General features: G+C 40.8%; 1 protein-coding gene across 1 annotated transcript; it reads right to left on the reverse strand.

The window, feature by feature from the left end:
* Positions 1-1,156: 1,156 nt before the first annotated feature.
* GDF10 (growth differentiation factor 10) lies at positions 1,157-14,164 on the reverse strand. The gene is made up of 3 exons (XM_068399387.1): positions 13,867-14,164; positions 7,443-8,350; positions 1,157-1,972 (listed from the first exon to the last, which is right to left on the reverse strand). Exons 1-3 carry the CDS (start codon positions 14,162-14,164, stop codon positions 1,781-1,783), a joined length of 1,398 nt encoding a protein of 465 aa, XP_068255488.1. The 3' UTR covers positions 1,157-1,780.
* Between the last annotated feature and the right edge of the window lie 6,518 nt (positions 14,165-20,682).

Consider the following 20,682-nt stretch of genomic DNA (forward strand, 5'->3'; position numbering starts at 1 on the left):
TGTAGTATCATCTTTCCCCTAAACAATACAACTCTTAATAGGATAAGATAATGAAGAAGGTTAGACTGTCTCTTGAGGAGGAAACACTCTGTATCTTTCACTCTGTGCTACCTCACAGCAGGTGGGTGAAAATGGAATATGTGGCAAATGTGTCCTTGCACGCAGGGACACTGAGAAAGAAGACTGACAGCCACAATGATGGAACATCAACTCTTAAAGGAGTGCTGCAGTTACAAGGGCTACCATGAATGTATCAAGAGAGGATTGTACAGGAGTTAGAGGGATGCAGAGACTTTATTTCTATAAAGACTTCTGATGGAACCACTGCCAAATATTGTGTCCCATTTTGATGTCCATTGTTGGAAAAGAAAGTTAATGAGAGTTCTGGAAAGAGTTCAGAAAAGAGCTGTGAGAAATTTTGAGGCTTAGAATAAGAAATCAAAGTACCTATTTAAATCTTAGCTAAAATGTAATTTGATCCTGCTCTATATACTAAAAATACACAGTGAAAGTATTTTGGATAATAGATAAAAGTGGTCTAATAAAATAGGTTACAGTAAGATCCAGTGAATTGAAGCTAAAGCTCAACAAATTCAGACTAGGATTAAGCCATTGCATTTGAACAAAGAGCACTAAGTTTTGGAACAACTCCCTGAAGTCCAGTAGAGATATTCTATCACATGAAATCTTTAAAGCCAAATTTATGCATGTTTTTCAAAGACATTCCCAAGTTCAAAACAGAAGTTCCATAATGTGTGGTGTAGAAACTACTGGGCAAGGTTCTTTGATCTGTGCTATGCAGGAGGTCACTCTAGATGACCATAATATTCCCTTCTGTCTTTAATCTATTGACGTGCATTATGACAAGCTTAACATGTATTTACATGTTTCCATCTAATTAACAGAATGTAACACAGTGCACTTATAGAAAGACAATTCAACTATTTTTAGATACTACTGTACCTTTAATTTATTAGCTTTTGTTAAAAGTATGTAACAATCTAGAGGATATAAAGTATAATTTACAAAAATATAAATCTTGGTTATTTTATTTTTAGTATTTCAACATATTACTATATAGTATGTGTTACTCAGAGAATATGTTTAACAACCTGAAATTATCCAGCAAACCAAAAGTGTGGGATATTACGTATGTCTTTTGTTGAACAAATTAAATTTTAGGGAAGGGTAACCAAAAATGGCTATATTAACATACTGTTTATATGAAAGCTTATGCAGTGCACTATACTTGCATCCTGAAGAAAATATACATTTTAAGCCCTTTATTACAGCATTTTTCCGTATAAATATGCAGATTAAGAGTATGAGTGTTTTAGGCAAAAAGTTTTGATTTGTGTACAAAATTGATATTCTAAAATAAGCCTGCCTTTGCAAGTTCACTTCCCATTCTCTTGGTTAACTGAAGAGATAAAATAGTCAGAAAAATAGCATATAAAAACATATTTTAGTCCTTCGATTATGGAAAACTTTACACTTAAATTTCTCACTAAACACCAGGTGTCTTGGCTAGATGGGTTAGGAAGATATTTGTAAAAGTACTGAATTCCTGGAAGATGAATATGAAAGACAAATGATGACAGTAAGACATATCCTTCCAGGTGAGCATGTGTATCATTTTAGTCTCTCCGCATGCTTTCTGTAGAGGAATTGCTGGCTTGCGTTCATTCATCAACACAAGTGGATTCTTTTCCTGTTTACAACTTTCCCAGTGTAGTCAGGCAGGACGGGTAGGTCTCGTTAAAGTTGTGTTTGTATGAACTTATCGGCAGGCGCAAGTTTCAACCGACATATTGGGATATACCTTTAAAACAACATTTTTGTTCTCATCTAAGAACAGGACACTGAGTGAGCTCATTTTGTCAGGAACACAGCAGGGTTCTGGGATGCCGGGAATGATTCCTACTGCTTTTACGATGCTCTGGATTGTAGCATGATTTGATGGCCGGACAATCTGGAACAGAGAAGGAAATAGTTATTGCTTCATTTATGAGCAGTCACTTTTGCAGATGGACTTGGAAAATGACAACAGTTGTTCTTTTATTTCTCAAAAAAAAGTGAATATATGTGATTGAGTCACAGGACCACGCAGCATAGTCAGTCCCTCACGCTTCCACCTTTCCTGCCTAGGGTGTATCCAACAGATATTTTGTGTTCCTTATGCTGCCTTCATAAATACCAGAGGAGGGCACTGGTGGTACAGCCTGCAGTCAGTAGCCTGAAGAATGAATGTCCCTGACTGCACCTACTAGATGCTGGAGGCAGGCATGCAGGAGAAAAGGACTAAGCCGGGGCACACTTAGTCGTAAGATGTTATCTTTCGTTTTCTTAACCTCTTGTCTGTCTTGGAAAATTGGCTACTCTTAAGTATTTCCAAAATAACTGTCCCTATTTTCCAGTAGTATTTTTCCTCATGTACACTAACCTGGAATTAGTTACTTTTTCCTGGAGTAATTACTCTCTTAAAAGAGCAGAGTGCTCCAGAAGTAGTGTCCACAGGGAGGAGTCAGTCTAGAATAGTTGAACAAACTGATCTTTCTGATCATAACCCCGGGACAAACAAGTACTGCATACTTGTAGCCTTTGTCTGCTTCCCTCTGCCTTCCTCACCAGGCTTTTTTTGCCCCCCGCTGAGCTAGCCTCAAAGTGGGAGAAGAAAACAAAAGGCTGTGAGGGCAGGAAAAGTATGAAGTGAGGTTTCACAGCAGCTTTACATCTATATACTGTTCAGCATACTGAGCCACAATTTTATTTGTACTATTGATTTTTGGATGCAGTAAACAACACAATGAGAAATATTTGAGAAGAGGAGGCAGCCATTAGGCATAACAGCAGTGAGAATAAGAAAAGGAAAAAGTTAAGATATGTAAATAGTATACTGTTTAGTAGTTAAATGTGACTTTTTTTTTTTTTAAGCCTTTATTCACAAGCTACACTTGACCCTTCTCGTCTGAGCAACTGAGTAGTACTAAACAGTGTTCACCACTTCTGTTGCTTGAGGTACATGCAGTCAAGCACAGGTTTACTGGTGACGGAGTGACAGCCTTTCTTTGCCATTGCCTCAGCGTAGCATGGGATGCATGTGCTCCAGTTACGTGAGGCAATAATATGGCATGCAACCCACTGAGGCTGAAGCTTGAGTGACTCCTGTTCAGTTGTCATACTTGAATACTGTCCCAGCAAATGAGTACAGTAACAGCAGGAAAATGGTATTAATCCTATCAGGCTTTTTGCTACAGTTTCATGAGTTTTCTGCACAGATCTGGCAGGTGTGGTACATGAAATATTTAATCACTATTGATACATAGCTGTATATCAGGAGGAAAATGACATCTGTGGGACAACAAATAGGGACTCTGCACACCTCTGCATGGAATCAGATAATTCAAGTGAGAAGAATTAATGTCTCCTGTATCGTCTCTATTTTTCAAATAATAATTGAGTATATGCAAAAGATGATTTTTAATTTCAACATGAAAAGTTATGTAGTCCATGGGTATAACAAAGGAGATAGATATATTTTAGGATAATTCAGTTTTGATACGTTTGCTTTAAGTGTAACATATTAGCAAATCAGATCCAAACCTTAATTGCTATTAAGGCTTTCAGATGTTCCTTAACTAAAGCGACCTCATTTGGGCCATTACCAGGAGGAACTGTGAAATCCATCCTTGATCCTCCGGGGCTTCAAGACAGCATCCCTATAGCCAAGTCCCAACAAGTGACCAATCCTGGAAAGTGCCTTTCTGTAATTAGCATATGTTGGCATAATCAGCAACAGCTTGGTCTCTCATGCCACCTTTCCTCTTTAGATTTCAAAGCTGTCCACAGACAGGCAGCAGTGAATTAGTCTCACAGCTGCTATGTGAAGTAGAAATAAGCTTCTACCCGCATTGGCCCTGTCAGCAAATTTGGACAGCAAGAGAGAGACAGAAGTAGCTTTCGTGCACAACTGCAGAGTTTAGAAATTGAAAGAACTAGAGCTTCTAGAATCAAGTTCTTACTTTAACCTTTATGAAAAACCTCATGAAGGGTTCCTAGCACCTTTATTATTTCATATTGGTATTTGAAACAGTCACAGATCCCAATGTGCTATTGAAACAGGATTTATTGACCCCATGCAGCAGAGAGCCATCATTGCCCCCAGTGCCAGTTACTGACTTACAGGATTCCTGGGTATGAACCTGCAGAAGATCCCACTAGGATCTTCTCCAGCTGTGCAGTCTCTAATATCTGCAAGGAACAAATGTGAACAAAGTCTTGTGTGAGCATCTGTGTATGAAGACAGCAGCGCTGATTAGGTTTCTAATGCCTGAAAGTGTATACACTATACACAAAAATGCTTATAGAGAAAAATGGTTATTATGGACTATTAGTCTGTACAGAATCTGGCTGTCTGAGCCCTGCATCCACAGCAGAGCCAGACAGCACACCCATTCCACATCCAACCAGGCTCCGAATTTTCCAGCCCTTCTGGAAACCTTGCACGAGCGTTCCGTGATCATGGGCTAGGCTTCACATTAGCCTTTGTACCGATGTGCTAAAGTGGAAAGCTTGAAATAATGAGTTGAATACCCAGTGGTGATGGCACTGAGGAAGTGCTAATGTTTTAAATGTTGGCTGCTAAGTTATATACAGCAGGCCAGGTTCTGCTCTTACTTAACCTCTAGGACAATCCTAGCTCAGGAACATTTTGGGCCTCAGAAAATAGAAGCATGGTGATGTAGCCAAAAAGCAATTGAACAGCAGGTTTGAAATACTTAAGACCCTCCCCTTCTGCCTGACTTACACCCCTTTTGAAGTCTGTTTTATCATGAATTTGCCCCTCAAAAAACACCACACCCCTTATCTTAATAAGCAATACTTCTTAGCTTGAGGAAAGTTTTGTTTTCAGGTTTGAATTCAACTCTCAAAATAGAAACTCATGAACTGAAACACTTACATAGATGAAATCAAGAGAATTCTAATTACTGTAGACCAGGAAAAGGACATATTCCCACCTACTTCTACCACACATAAGACCAGCATTTATTTGGCAAATGCAGCAGTGCAGCCAGCCATTATTAACCATATAAGCTACTCTTCCCCCTCACAGTTCAGGGAATAAGAACTTCAGCAGTAAGGTAGGTGAACTTGCTATGAGAAGATTTGTACCAGGGTTGTTTTGTATCTAGATCAAGAATTGCAGTTATTAAAGTAAATGTGCAGAGTGATGTACTGATACTTTAAAAAGATAATCATACAATGTGATGATTCTCAACATGCCAGGTATAGAAGTATAATTCTACCTCCACAGTTCTAAAAGAGTACCTTGGAAATAAGGTAGCTATTGCCCATCACAGGTTGACTGTGTAGACCAAGTCTTTGTGAATAGCCTTAATCTGGCCTTTGACTTAGGAATGCCAAGATCATATGCATGCTTTCCTGACTTAGGGTATATATGCAGGAACAAAAGCTATTTCTTCCTCAATAATACGTAGCAATTCTTATGCTCTGACCTGAAGCTTCACTCATGCTGATGTCCTAGTTATCTCTGTTCATTTGGAAACAGTCATTTTAAAAAGTTACAACTGGGAATTGTCTCTGTTTTTTTTCTCTCTTAAAAATACAAAGCTAACAAAAAGTGGACCTCTTCCAAATCAAACCCAATCAGAATGTGTCAAACCAAAAATCCCCAAATCTATGTACCTCTGATTTAAATTTCTCTGGGTTTTTTTTGTTTGGCTGGTTTGGTTTTTTTTTTTGGCACCAAGATGCTAGTGCAGACACATTAATTTATCTAGAAAACAAGTACCAAAATGAGAACTAAAATACCTGGTTTTGATTTACAAGGGAATCTTTATTATATAGCAAGTAGTATTTCTAGATAAGACATTAAATAAGTCAGCAATATAGGCTTATTTAACTATTCCAGCTAGAAACTGATCCATTCTCTTTTGGTTCTCTCAGCTTTTGTATTGTGCTGTTTTGCTCACAAGAAGGCAGATGTGTTAAATATATCTTCTTTTTTTTTTTTTTATTTTTTGCTTGTATATGTATGAGTGGTGCATTAGACTGTGGGACCATGGCAGAGGACCCATATTCCCAGGCTGTGTTTTGTTTTGGATAAATTAAATGGTGATAGCATTGCATGATCTCTTTATATTACAACAAAAAAGTGAAGTTGTATGTGAGCCTGTGCAAGCTTTAATTTTTCCCAGACCATGTATCAATTTATGTATACATGGTTCAGCATTGGCCAGCTACACAAGAACATGTGGTCAGATTTGTACACCCTACCGTGACGTCTGGATTTCCACTGTTCGTGGACTTACATTAGCCTGCATATCTACTCTTCCTGAAATCACACTACTTATTTCCACACAAACATACATCAGTCTCCCTGTATGTAAAGTAGGGCAGATTCTTGTCTCAGAGCTTTGAAATTCTCTGCTGTAAAACACTATCCATTATTTATGTGCTGAGTGACCACATGCAAAAATATCAGTAGAATAAATAATCAGGCCATTTGTAGGTGGAATTGCAAAATAATTACAGTTTCTAAGCATACAGGTTATGCAGTGCTTCAAATCCTCCCCTCCCCCATTACTTGAAAGCCCTGTAAAATGCCAATAATTCTTGTGCTACAAAGATTGCCAAGATTTCTACTTCTTGCCATAGAGCAAGTGAGTGAGAATGGGCCAAATCGAAATTCCATTGGAGCAGGAGTTCATGTTTGCCTCTCTATTAGCAAATTTCACACTGCTTCTATAGGAGGAATTCAGTATACTAGCTTTGCGGTGTTACAGACAGCTAAGTGGCATTTCCAGACACATAAGGTAAATCAACTTCATTGTTCCAGCAGGATTATCTTAATTTTAAGAATTTAGTAAATTAAAAAAGCACCAGAGAATTTTGAGACACAAATATCAGCTTAACCAGCATTCTTATTTTCAAAGTGACAAGCAGTTTCTTAAAGTTAAAAATACCTCAGTGTCTCTACTCTGCATTTTTCTCCTAAGGTATTACCAGTGGAATTAAGAAATACTCTGATACAGTAGCTTGTTTTATTATTAGCATATAATACTTTATACTTCTGCTACCACAACAGGGTAGTTTTATGATTTAGTGTGTGTAACCATATTTTAATAAGCTCCAGAAGTCTTTACGTTACGATTTCAAGATATAAGATGAGAAATTGTAAGACAAGCCTGAGACATTTTTCTTATTCTTCAGATTACGTTTAAAGATAGCTTGGAATCTTTTTGCACTCTGACGAATAGGTTGATGGAAACGATATTGCTTAAATTATTTAGGTTGAACAAGGCAACAGAACACAGTGAAAAACATAAAAATCTAAAGGAAAATCTAACTAAAGAAGTAGTTGGATAGGCAGAACAGTAGATTACTGTTTGCAAGCTAACAACAACAAAAAGGCATACTACCTTGGGCATTGGAAATTCACATGCCCCTGCACAGTAGTAGGCATCAAATGATTTGGGAGATATGATCCATTCATTCCAGCCAATATCAGCAAAGTCAACTTTCATGTATCTTCTTGAACAAATCCTTGGCTCATTCCATTGTTTTCGCCTTGCTTTCTTCATTGTTTTCTCATCGAAATTTAGCACCTGAGACTTTGTAAGTGTTTCTGTATTTTCTTGCCCTTTTCTCCTTCTGTCTTTGCGTGAGGCTTTTGGTTTCAAGGACTTGTAGGCATTCTCCCATATGTCATGTTTGTTGTATTTATTGTTGTTATAATCTACTTCTGGCAACTCATTGTTCTGAATGGAGCTAGAGAGGTATGTATCCCTCCTCACTCGGGTATCAGTAGAAGCATTAGGGGATAGATTTGGGTCCCCGTCATTGGAAGGGAATGGATCATAACGCTGCAGGGTGACTGCCACACTGTTAGGTTCAGAGATTGCAAGATCATTGGCATAAACCAGTATATAAGGTAAATGACTGGTGATCTGTTCAGGGAAGCCCTGGTGTTTCTCCCCAGAATCAAGCTCAGCACAGAGGATGAGCTCTCCAGCCCGTTTTGATTCTTTTATGATGTGTGAAACGTCCTTTGCATGCCAAGCCCCTCGCCTTTGAAGAAACACAGTGATGTTCCCTTTCACTAGTCCATAGGCAGAATTCTGGTGAATGCTTTGGAAAATGAGGTTGAGCCGCAGGATCGGAGGCAGGTGAAGGAGGCGGCAGGATGAGTTCTTGGACCGCTTACAAAACACTTCCCGGTGCCGAGGGCGTTTGTCAGCATAGAAGTGAAAAGTGGCAGCAAGGATCATCTCTGAATCCTGCATGGATGTCAGATTGAAGCAGTACAAAGGCTTCTGGGCCAAGAATTCTGCAAGAGAGCAAGGAAAATATGGATAAATATCTGAGACCAAAAATGATAGTCAAACTCTTATTCCTATATAAGTGGATTATCAAATTTTGCTTCTCACTTACCCACTTCAAATCAGTTAGTATAGTGAACTTGTCACTTCAGCTTAAAACTATGGTGAATAAGAAGAGGAAAAAACCCTAACAATATTTAATAGCAATATTACAATAACATCAGGAGTGTCCAACACACTAGGCTCCTTTTGTATACATGAGGAATAAAACTTTTCCCAGAGATTTTCAGTTTCAGACTGCCTTTCATTAGAGGCAGTCAAGAAAAGCAATCCTTGCTTCTATTTCATTTATAATAAAGTCAAGCTCAGAGCAGGTATCCAATTTGCCTGTGGCAGAGCTCAGAATGGGACCTTACTCAGTATACTTGCTGAAAACCAGGTTTACAGTTAATATTCAAGATGGTCTAGTCTAAAGCTGACTGGAAAGATTCCTGAAAGATGTCTGGGTGCTTACTCTGGGCAACAGCATATGAAGTTCATCATCCGTAAACAGTGCACAAGAGACATTTCACAAGACAGCTGGAAGTAAGCAGCGCGACACAGTATGGGGGCCATTACTCTTATGAGCAATCCTCCTTTCCAGTATACACCATGTATGAGCTTTGTTTAAAGCACTGTGAAACCTACTTGGTTTCCAAGACTTGTGTTTTGATCTGCTTGAAGTTAGTGACAACTGCTGTTAAATAGGAGCTGACTCTTAAAATTCAAACTCCATTTGATATAACTTCTTTTTAGCTAGTTGAACAATTTGTGCTCAGGTTACATCTCTACCCTCCTCTCAAGGAAGATGAGCAATTTTACACTAATAACTGTTTAAACCATGTTTATTTAAACAGTAGAAACCTCTCTTAGTGTGTTAAAATGTAATCCCAGAATCAAAAGACCATGCCTTCACAGTCTATCATTGTGAAAAGTTGCCTTTTTTTTTTTTTTTTTTACTAGCTCAAAAGTATACAGGAAAGTGTTGGCAGAACCAAGAAGTGATTCCTGTTCTCCCAAGCTCGGACTGGTACTTAGGATGCATCAAAGGACTACAGTGGGTAAGTTTGCATCTTTAGTTAACCCAAGTGGACAAACCCTTTGGCAGCTCTTCCTGACAGACCTGGAAATTCTCTGGCAGCAGGGAGAAAAAAAAAACAAAACCAAACAAAACGCAACAAACCCAACAGCCAGTCTTCCCAGAAACGCTTAGGTTTCTTTTTCAGTGCACTGTGGATGACAAGCCACAGAAATTTTGGCAACAACAGAAAGGCAGTACTGTTAACTGCCACCTGTCAGAATGTTCTTCCTTTTAAGCACAGTTTCATTTGAAAGATGGAAATTAATAGTGCTACACTTCACTAAATTGGTGCTTGCTGTCTTCCAGTTCATGCTGGATAGAACCATCATGTGGACTAAACCACGACAGGTTAGGATGTTCATTAATCCCAGGCCCACATAGACAGTCTGAAAATACAAATGTTCAAGTGTGCAATTTCCATCTACACCATCTGTATTTTTTTCCTGATGCAGTGAAGCGGAATACCCTGTACTGATGCCCACATAATTGTTTCATAGGTGGCAGAGAGGCTAACAGAAATGGTGTTCTGTGATGAGAACCTATTTGTTTCTGTCAGTTCAGGACAGGATTTGTATCAGTAAACTTTCAGTCAACACTAGCCTTATGCTCAGGTGCTCATACTGTTTAGATTCTATTCAAGTCTTGAAGCATAGAAATTTCACAAGGCTGCTAGCCTGTTTTTCAGACCAAGGAAGAGAATAATCGTAGTACTTCCTTTAAAACACCGGGCTGTTATTAATGTTTGTTCATTTCAGAAGGCATTTTTTTTTTTAAAAAGAAGAAGCCTATCCACTGCCTCTCCCCACCTGAGCTGTGTGCAGTTGAAATTTTTAATATTTTTTTAGTAGTAGAATGCTCCAAGCATCATCAGTTCTATAGATATGACTATGAAGCATGTGCATTGCTGGGATAAAGGCATTTCAAACACCAGAGTCCTGGGGTTTCAGATGGGAAAGTAACTTGTAATGATAGCTCAGAGAAAGAGAGTTTTAGTTCATCTAAATTAATTCTGCATTCTAGAGTGAAACAAACCCTTCAAAAGTCAAAATTCTGTGTAGAACAGAATAAGAATCTGTGAGTCTGCAGCTACTGAAAAGCCAGAAGCCTGGAAGTACAGTCTGTGTAGGAACTGAGGAGACTTGAGTTTTGGATTGAGCATAGTCACATTTATCATATTGTATCAGCTCACTCAGGCTTTTACCAGCCTGTCAAGCAAGCATTGTTATATTTTCCAGGTCTACTCTGAGTTGAGCTGTACTAGCTGTATACATTAAAGCTGTTAATATTTTACTGATTTTATCTACTTCTGGTCACTGTGGACAGCTTCAAGTTAGAAATAAAGGCAAGATGTGTGGAGGATGCATTCAAGAGATTGGTAGAGAAAAAAAAAAGGCAAGTGGCCAAGGAAAGAAAATATTAGCCTTTAGTAGGTAATCCACACAGAATGTTGCATTGCAGTAAATGAAGATTAGCAAAACAGATTTACATGGTATTTCTGGTAACACATTTGTGAGAAAGAAATATGCAGAGAACCACATTTAAAATAGTTTAAGCTATGAAATTATGTTAAAGCAAGGCTCTAGAGGCCAGAATTATGGTTCCCTTGGTAATCTTGGTTTACTTTTCTTGCATGTATGCATTATGATATAGTCTTAATTAAATGGCTACTATTTTCTACTATTCACCAAGGCCCTTGCTTCATTTAGCACAGAGGATGGATGTTGTTCAGGGAATGAGCCTGAGCTGCAAGGGTCGATTTATGGGGAAGTTTAATGGCTTAGGCAGCAGATTGCTGCCATAAAGACTAATTCCCCCCAATCTCAGCAACATAGGTGAAGTTGGACAATAACTTAGTATTTCACATTTGGTCACAAACCACTTATGACTTGACTGTGTAACTAACTTCAGACAACTGGTGCTGTTTTCTAAAGCTAAAAAGTTCCCTGAAAACTGGAGAACACCTAAAAAAAAGAAAACTTGATAAATTAGTTAATAGATTCTCTCTCAGCTCCTTAGCAGAGAAATAATGAACTCTTGTGAACATATGTAGAGGTAAGCTGAGAGGAGGTGATCAGATGTTTGTGAAGCACTCTTCCTGAAGTGATAAGTACTGCTAGAGAAACATGAAGAAGTTGTATTTGGAGCATATGCAAATAGCACATGCATATATATATAGCAAGTGCCTCACATTGAATATGGGGAAATATTACATATTCAGTAACCCAGTCAACACCATCTATACCCTGTAAGGGATATATAGGATGGCAATACAATTGTGTAGTTGAGCAGACCTCAATAACACATATGACAAAGGAGCAAACTAGGTCTGGACCAACATTTCGCACCTCTGGAACCCTCATTTTGACAACTGTAACTAATACTGATGCTTGAGTGTTCCCTGACAAACAGCTTTAAGCTGCAGTGTAAGAACAGAAGGTTACAGATTTTATGAAAGGTACGTGTTTAAAAAAAAAAAGTCCATTGCTTGGGATAATGAAAAGGAAATTATTGTACATGTAGTCTGTTTTGCTTATCTCAATAGGATCAGAATTATCATCTGTATTTTACAAAGAACAGACATTCCACATGTCTTCTTAGAACAACATACCTATTTCTTCTTTCAGAAGAAAACACTAGAATTTCTTGGAGGAGATATAAGGAAAAAACATACTACCAGATAAGGTTCTTCTCCCCCCTGCATCTTGTGTCATTCTATGGTTCATTTCAGACTGTTCATCACTAGGTTGATAAATTACAAAGAAACACAATTTATTGCCATAACAAGGGAATAATGCAGAGGAGCTTCTGCTTTCATGCCATGTTACTGGGATAGATGGGATCCAGTAGAGAAGGTACACAGATGGGACAGAGGAGGCAGGAGTTTTGGACATAGGCGTGCTTTATTTCCATTGCATGGAAAGACAAGTTACTTCCAAGCATCTCTGCCTTGGTTTCGTGTTCTGACAGATGAGAAAAATATTGATTTTTAATTGTTCAGTACAGTCTATCTGTGGGTAGAAAATGCTGCTATTTTACTGTTTTAAACCAGAATTTAAACCACTTGAATGCAAGTAACTTGTTCAGCAGATTAATTGAAAAATGAATAAGAAGAATATACTACAATCCTTGCATTCTTCCCAAATCACTCTTGTGGACCAGGGCCTTGCATAGCAGCCAGTATCAGCTGCTCAGCTTACAGAAAAATAAGAGTGATAGCAGGAGGTCATGGAATAACCATCCACAGTGGAAGTTCCTAACCCCTGTTAGTGAGCAGCTGCTAGCTAATGATCTAGAGCATGACAATTTATTTCTCTCCTAGATGTCTGTGATTGCTTTATGTCCTAAGTCCTAGACATTTTCATCAGCCACTTACCCTTCCATGGGATCTCCTCCTCCTTGAATGTGATTACTTTTTAATATTACATTTGACATAGGATAGAAATGAAGTTGGGGTGCACTAGAGAGTATGAGTTATTGTGCAGTATTATAGTAACCATTCCCTAAAACACTGTATGCTGCATTGTGTTCTGTACATGAGACTTTTAAATGTAGGAGAAATTGTTTGAAACTCACAAAAGCAAATTGTGAATTCATCTATCAGATGTGCCTATAAAAAAATGGATATTTCTGGCAATCTAAGAAAAATTATAGTACAGAAACTGATATAATTCTTATTTTAAGAACTAAGATCTTAGTTGTAGTCTGTAAGAGTTAACCTAAGACATTTTCCAGAAAAGCTATTTTGGGTTTCCTTGGCAAAGGATAACAAAAGAGTTTTAACTACACAAACCTCCTCTTTCTTATTTTGAAGTAAGACTGGCATAATAAAGTCTAGTTTTGACGCAGTATATATGCTCTTCCACCCTCATAATCAAGCCCAGTAAAGCTGGTGAGAGGGCGGTCAGACATCTCCCCTCTCAGATTTAAGCAGTGCAAAGCGTTTAAGCTGCCGAGCGGTTGCAGGCGGTCCCGTAGGCGGCACTCTCCCTGGCGGACACTGTGCGGGCAGCCTGCGAGAAGAGCCGGAGGAGAGGACCGGCGGCTGGAGCCCTCGCTACTAGCCTTATGCTCCAAGTATCTCTGAAAAGAACTTTCGACCCAGTGCGTTGTGCACTGGGAACAGCGCTTCTTTTGCCGATGGTTTGCATCCGCAGCCACGGAGGCTTTCTGAAGGGAGATACTTTCGTGCAGATACTCTCGGGGGAGGGGGCCGGTGAAGGTGGGAAGCCGTCCGCAGAGCGGAGGGGAGACAGCGTGTCCGTGTAGTTAGCAAGGGTCCCCCCAGTATTCAGCCAGCGTGACACCCCCCGCAGTCAATGACAGCCTCGGCGCAAACCCGTCACTTGAGAGCGAAAGAGGAGCGAGGGGGCTCCCGCGGTGCCCCCCGCGCCCGGCCCGTCTTACCCGGCCTGGCTTTGAAGCTGCGGACCGTGTTGCCGTGGCCGGGCCGGCTCCCTTCCCGGTTGTACTTCTCGTAGAGCTTAAGCATGTGGACAGCTACCATGTCCTGAGCGATGCTGCCCAGCGCAGGGGGCGGCGAAGAGCCCCCGCGGGCGTCGCGGCCGGGGGAGGACGAGTCCCGGGCGGCCGGCGGCTGGCCGGGGCAGGCGGGCTGGCTGCTGGCGCCCTCCCCCGCAGGCGAGCGGCAGCCCCCATGGCCCAGGGCCCACAGCAGGAGGCAGCAGGTCAGGCGGCCGGCCATCGGGGGGACGCGGCGGGGCGGCCGGGCGCGCAGCGGCAGCGGCTCGGTCGCTGCCTGCATCTGGGTCTCTCCGTTGGCCCTGCCGCACCGGGGCGAGGGGGCGGCGGGGCCGGGGAGGGAGGGAGAAGGGAGGGTAGGGGCGGCCCCCCCCCCCCTGCTGCCGCTGATGCCGCCTCCGCCGGGCCAATCCCCGGGCCCGGGGGTGAGGAGTTGCGGCCCGGGAGCGGCGGAACGGGGCTGCGGGGGCAGCACCAGGGGTCCGGGTGGGGGGGAAGTCGCGGGAGGGGATGCTGCATTCCGCCAGCGTCGGGCTTCCCCGCTCTTCAAAGCGTAGCGGGGAAAAGATCTAAAATAATTAGCGCACAGCCGCTGATTGGAGACACATGTCACCGCCGCCGCTGTGGCAGCGAGTGCTGAGGCAGGACGGCACCTTGGCTGCCTGCGCCAGGGAGGGGGGACTTGAAAATAATTTCTAGAAGATAGAAGCAAATAGATAACAAGCGGGCAGGCAGGCGGTGGGAAAGGACGGGAGTGTGGGTGGATGGCAGGGACAGTATGAGAAGGAAAGTGTGCGCCCATACGTGCAGAAAGAAGTGGAGGGGTCTTTTCTGTTTGGTTCGGCAGAGCTGGCAGTGCTGTCTTGGGAGGGCAACGCTGTAAATAGTGTTTGTTTCAAAGATTCCGGAGAAAAGAGAAGTCCCCGGTGGGTCCACACTCTGGAAGACTCAGTGTGAACTAGCCAAGAGTGCAACAAGGGTCACTGATAATTCCAAGCAGATACTTAAATAGTAAGGGTTAAAGGTGCTGTGCATGGGTAAACTTTTGTCATTGGGCTATTTCTATGTGTGATTTGAAGGAGGAGAATACTGGTATGAATTTCTGAAGGATTTATATGGCTTAGGTCGGAGGGGGTTGATTTAAAAGTGAATGGTGCATGTTGCGCTTATTCATCATGTGACACAGGTAGTTCTGAATCATAGTTTATAGCCACGCAGCCGGTATAAATGCTACTATAATGAATAGCAGTTTTAAAGACAACCTATAAGGAGAGTGGTATATTTTAAAGGAATTCGTTCATTCTGCCTCCTTTTTTAAAGCTTAACCTCTGGTAGCCAAGACAGTTACTTTTCTTGGAGAGTATACAATGCAATAATTGAAAAATTGTTGGAAAAAGCTACTGTTGCTCTGTATAACACAACTCTTTTGTGATTTTTTAACCTTGGAGTGTCAAATCTGAGCAGATACTATTGAAAGCCTCTGAACCACAAGTTTGTAGTTTTTGGATCATGGCAAAGAAAGGTTTGATTCATTTTTAAAATTAGCACCAGGCCACATTGCTCTGTACCACTTGAATGTATGAAACGAACAATTTGCAAATACAAATTTGCCCAAATGTACGTTGCTAAAGTATCAAACCTCCTATTAATTAATCTTTGCTTATAAATAAGGCAAATCATCCTTTGATGCTTCCCCCCCCCCCCCCCCCTCATGGTAGCATGCTCATGACCTCCAGTGGGGGTGTGAGCAAACCTTTTGTTGTTTGTGGTTTTTGTCTCTACTGTTTCTATACAATCAAGGTCCTGTGAAAAGGAGGAAGAGGCAGCAGGAGGTAGGAACAAGCTGGGCTATTTTGGACCAATGTGCCATTAAAATGTTCTCTCTCTCCTTAACTCACTCCAAACTCCTATTCAGGCATACACTTTGTATCAGTCTTTAACCTGCACTAAAACCTGTAGGACATTGATACTTTGACATTGTTGGGAAAGAATTAAAGAATCAACCAGGGATGGCTAATATTTCTTGCCTTATTTTATTGCAGAACAGCAGGAATTCAAAGTCTTTAAAGCTCTGGTACTTTGACTCTTTTATGCAGCTGAGATGATGAAATAAAAATGTGTTTGGTAAAGGAATTCAAATTAGCACTGGGTCACATAATTCCCGTGTTCTGAATATTGCCCATCAATGGCATCTCTAAGGCATCTAGAGGCAAGAGCTATGCAATTTCTGCTCATGCAGAATAATATTCCTAGCGTGGAAATTTCTGCTAATTAAAGCTCTTGCCAAGTAGAGTCTTTTTTTTTTTCTTCTTCTTAAATAGCTCAAGTCAAAGCTTTGCAAGCCAAGACTTGGAGAAAGTCTCCCTATAGTTAGAGCAATACATTCAAGATTTTAAACTGCAGATCTAAGCTTTCTGCTAAAATCATTGTGATATAAATAGTGTTACACACCCTTAATAACAGCTTATATATGACAAAAAAACCCAAATAATGTTTTCTTATGGAATTAGAGACATCTATACAGAGGAACTATTGTAACCTGTGCTTGTGTTTTGTTGTAGAACATAATGTAGGAAATACATAGGAAATATCTAAGAGGGGATATAGGGCCCCAGAAGTAGAATCTATTCTTTTTGTTCTGTGGTAAAATAACTTATTAACTCCCTTTAAGGTTAGATCTATCTATATTAAAATAATTTTGCATGACTCTTTATTTTTAATAATAAAATCAGTAGCAGGGATAATAAACGTTAAAACTCCAGAGAAGTTAGTGAAACAAATTATTACTGAATTTGGGCTTCAGTCCAAATTTCTGGTTATTACTTATTGTAGGGCAGCTCATTCATTTTTCACTCACAAAAATACCTAGCTGTCTATAATGCTACGCAATTAGCTAGGCCCATACAAGACCATTCCTTAAGTATATAACTTAATAATTAGAAATTAACTGAATGAAATGCAGTGGGCTGCAGGTTCTCATAGAAACTGATGGCAGAACTCTAAAAGCCCTTTTCACATTCCACCCAAAATCACATGGTGTGACAAGAATGATATATGGTCAGTAAAAAAGGCTTTTGTGTTTTGTTCAGTTTTTCTGAACAATAGTGAAATTATCTTAATACCCAAAAAAGAACAAAGAGTCATACTGGTGTTTAGGTGTTAGAGCAAGCAGAATGGTCAGAGCTGATCCAGAGCCCTCGAAGGCTCTTAATGTTGAGAGAAGAGTTTAGGCGTATCGGGCAGTACCTATTGTTGGCAGGGAAAGCTTTGCCTCTTCAGAAGCAGCACTCACCATCCCAGTCCATCCCATCAGCTCAACAACAAGCTCTTGCCTTGGATTTCCATTCTGGATCCACACTCTGTCATATTCCAGTCTGTGGCAAGAATAGCCTTTCCCCCTGCCAGGCTCCCCATCCTTCATCTTCGGTGAAAAAAGTTTGTTTTGTCTATCTTGCCAAGAAGCAAGAATTGCCTCTATTTGCATCCTACCACGCTATCATTGGTGCATAATTATAGAAAGTAAGGAACTAGGAACCAAGATGCACAGACTCAGTTCAATTTAATGTAATTTGTCCCACCCTATTGTAGGTGTCCAAAACTGTTCATATGGTCTGAGCTCTAGGGCTCCCTGTTGCTTCTCATTGGCTATAAAAGAAGTCTGTGTCAGCTAGCTGAGGTGTGCAGAAGATTAATTTCACTTTAAGGGGGTGGTTGTGTGAGGTAGAGAGCACCTTCCTCTTCCATTAGTTTCACTGGCATATGATAGCACATGCAGTATTCAGCATCAGGATTAGTGTTTTGCAAGACTGGATTTAACTTTAGTTTCTCTTTGGCATGGAACAGGTACTGGTATATTAATCCCTTGTCGCCATCAGTAATGAAAATGTCATGAGTATCTATCGCTTTTCCCGTTTTATATCACAGAGAGTTCAGGATTTATTCTTCCATATTTGAAGACTTTCAGAACATGTGTTTATGACAAGTCTGTTTATTTGGAGCCAGAGACTTGTGTTTCTGCCTTGAGGTCCACCATTTATGCTTGTAATGATGATGGCATAGACCATTATCAGACAAGCATCTCCCATTCTGTTGCCAGCCTCTACTGGAGGATTTTCTCCAAGCATAGGTTACTAAGTGCAAAGGTGTCAGCTGGTATTAGCAGAAGTAGTAATTCTGTGATGTTACTAGGCACTGGCCTGAAACGAAGACCAGGTTTTATTTTATTTTTTTCACAGCAGGCACTTTCAACTTTTCAGTGACCCATGTACCACCACATAGAGTCGTTTAAGAAGAAAAAAGACTAGATTTTTTTTCCCATTAAGAAAGGGAAGCACACTTTTCCAGTGGAAATTCCAGTGGTAACTCATGTTTGTTGAAAACCTGATTCATCCAGGTTGGTAATGCTGCCTCGGAACTCACCTGAACTGCAGTAGCTCCTGTCATGGTTTGAGAGATGTCTCCCAACTGTGAGAGAATGCATCACAAGTGCCTGGCCATTGCGCTTCCTGGGATACATACCCTTTTCTTCCGTGGGAGAGGGAAGCTACAGACCATGCAGGAGAATGAGAGCACAATGCAATCAAACCACTCAGATTGTGTCTGAAGCAAAAGTAGACAGCTTTAGGGAGGAACAGGGGAGGTGTGTGTGTTAAATCCAATTTCCCGTTCAAAAGAAATTTTAAGGAAATATTTCAAGCAGCCCTAGGCACCAGTCTTTAAGTTCCAGCCAGCAACCTATAGGGCTTTGAATTCCCTGCCCTTTTCCTCAGTTTGTTTCCTGGGCAGCAAAGACTCTTACTGAGGCCAGTGTTCAGTACAAGTTCAGAGCTCAGGCTGATGCACTTAACAGGCAAGATTGATACCTGCTGAGCAACAGTTGGCAGTGTCAACATTAGTGCTTTTCAAGAGAACAAGTGGGAATGGGAGATAGGTTAGATAGGTTTGGTGAGACTGCAGCATACCTTTATATACCCTGCGTCAGTGCTAAGATGGCCAGCTGTAATACGCATCTTCAGGCTCCTGTTTACAAGTGGAATTTGAAGGCTGTGGAAAGAGGATGGGGGAAAGGCAGCAAGCAGCAGCTGGGAATCATCCATGACCACAGCTGGTTTTGCAAAGATCTTCTTGCAGATTGGGTTGGGATCTCTCCAGGATTTTATTGGTCTGAGTAATGCTGCAGACGAGAAGAGGATGTGTTGTGCTGATAGTACAGAAAGGTTCCTGCACATGATGGACTAGATTAGACAAATACTGGGGAAGTATTTTAGAAGCGTGATGAGCAGCTGCTGACCAGTAGGTGGCAAGCGTGCCCCTAAGTCACCACCAGCCCATTGCTCTCCTCTTGTATGTGGGACACTGTTGTGACAGCTTAGGGTGACAGCTGGGATCACTTACGATCCTGTAGCATTTTCCCAGCGAGCAGCTCTATCAGGTAGCCTCAGTGTTTCCAGCTTGCATATTCATAGCCTTCTAAGCCTTATGATAGCTTTGGCTGACCTCCTGCGCAGTGCTTGTGGGAGTACTGGGCCCAGTATTAAGCTGTATTAAGGATCCATGCTTTCTCAATTGCAAGTGATAGAGAACTCACACCAAGAATTATATTTTCATTAATATTTAAGATTTACATGTTATTTTTATTTCAAATTTGTTGGGATTTGGTTCCCCTGCAGATTCGGAAACTTTTTTTTTCTTTGAACTGCAGTATGGTTTCTATGCAAGAATAAGTGGTTCTCATGCTCTTCCCAGAAGGGGCAGCATTGCAGCAATGAATGAAGGCAACTAGGAATGTACTAAAGCCTGACTCAGATCAGTAGTGTCTCTTCCATAGATGTAACTGGATGTTGATTTAGGTTCAGAGTGTATTAAGTACTGTGGGATGCTGCGGATATTTAAGCAGAACTGATCCTGCCCTGAGGTAGGGTGAAGAATGAAATGATCTCCTGGAGAGCTGTAGTTCCTAAAAATTCTGTAGTTCTATTAATGCAAAGGATGATAATTTATACTAGTAAAAAGAAATTTAATATTAAATGTAGCAGATATGCTAGGGCATTTGCTGCCTGTAAAAACTTGTCAAGCATCTGTGACCCAAATACACGAAATCTATATTGCATCTTAAACGTCTCTTAGTCTGTATGAGATGCAGAAGCATTTTTTTGCCTAGGTCTGTTTGTCATCTTTCTGGAGCACATGCTCTTTGTTCCACCATCAGAGACATGAGAGTGTGTGGTCTTACTGTTGTAATTGTCTAGATCCGTGCTGACATCCTTCCCTCAACCCTGCACATACTGCAAAGTACATACTTTTAGATACATTCTTTCCCTGAGCACGTGTTCTGAATGTGAAGGTGACTTCTTCAGGATAGATGAAAGCAAAGAGATTGAGAGGTTTTGACAGGTTTCCAAGCATACTTTATTTTTTTTTTAATTTAAACTTCTACAGGAAACGTGTAGTTCCAGGCAAAAAAGTAAATGCATGTACACGTAATTTGACCATGATTCCACACCCGCCTTGGATTTTTTTTTTTTGTAGTAGATCAGAATGCTTTTAGGAGTACAGGATCCTTTTGTGGCTTTGCTCTGAATCAGTGGTAATCATATAGTGGCCATGATGGTCAGCGTCAAGGCAAGATTTGAGGGTAGAGGTGATATTTTGTATTAGATAACTAGTATAGGGAGGCTGGAAGTTTTTCTGAATTTTCCAGCCATACTTGTTGGTCTAACGAGAGCTATTGCCTCTGTCTGC

This window comes from Nyctibius grandis, chromosome 4 (assembly GCF_013368605.1).
Source record: "Nyctibius grandis isolate bNycGra1 chromosome 4, bNycGra1.pri, whole genome shotgun sequence".
Lineage (NCBI taxonomy): Eukaryota > Metazoa > Chordata > Aves > Nyctibiiformes > Nyctibiidae > Nyctibius > Nyctibius grandis.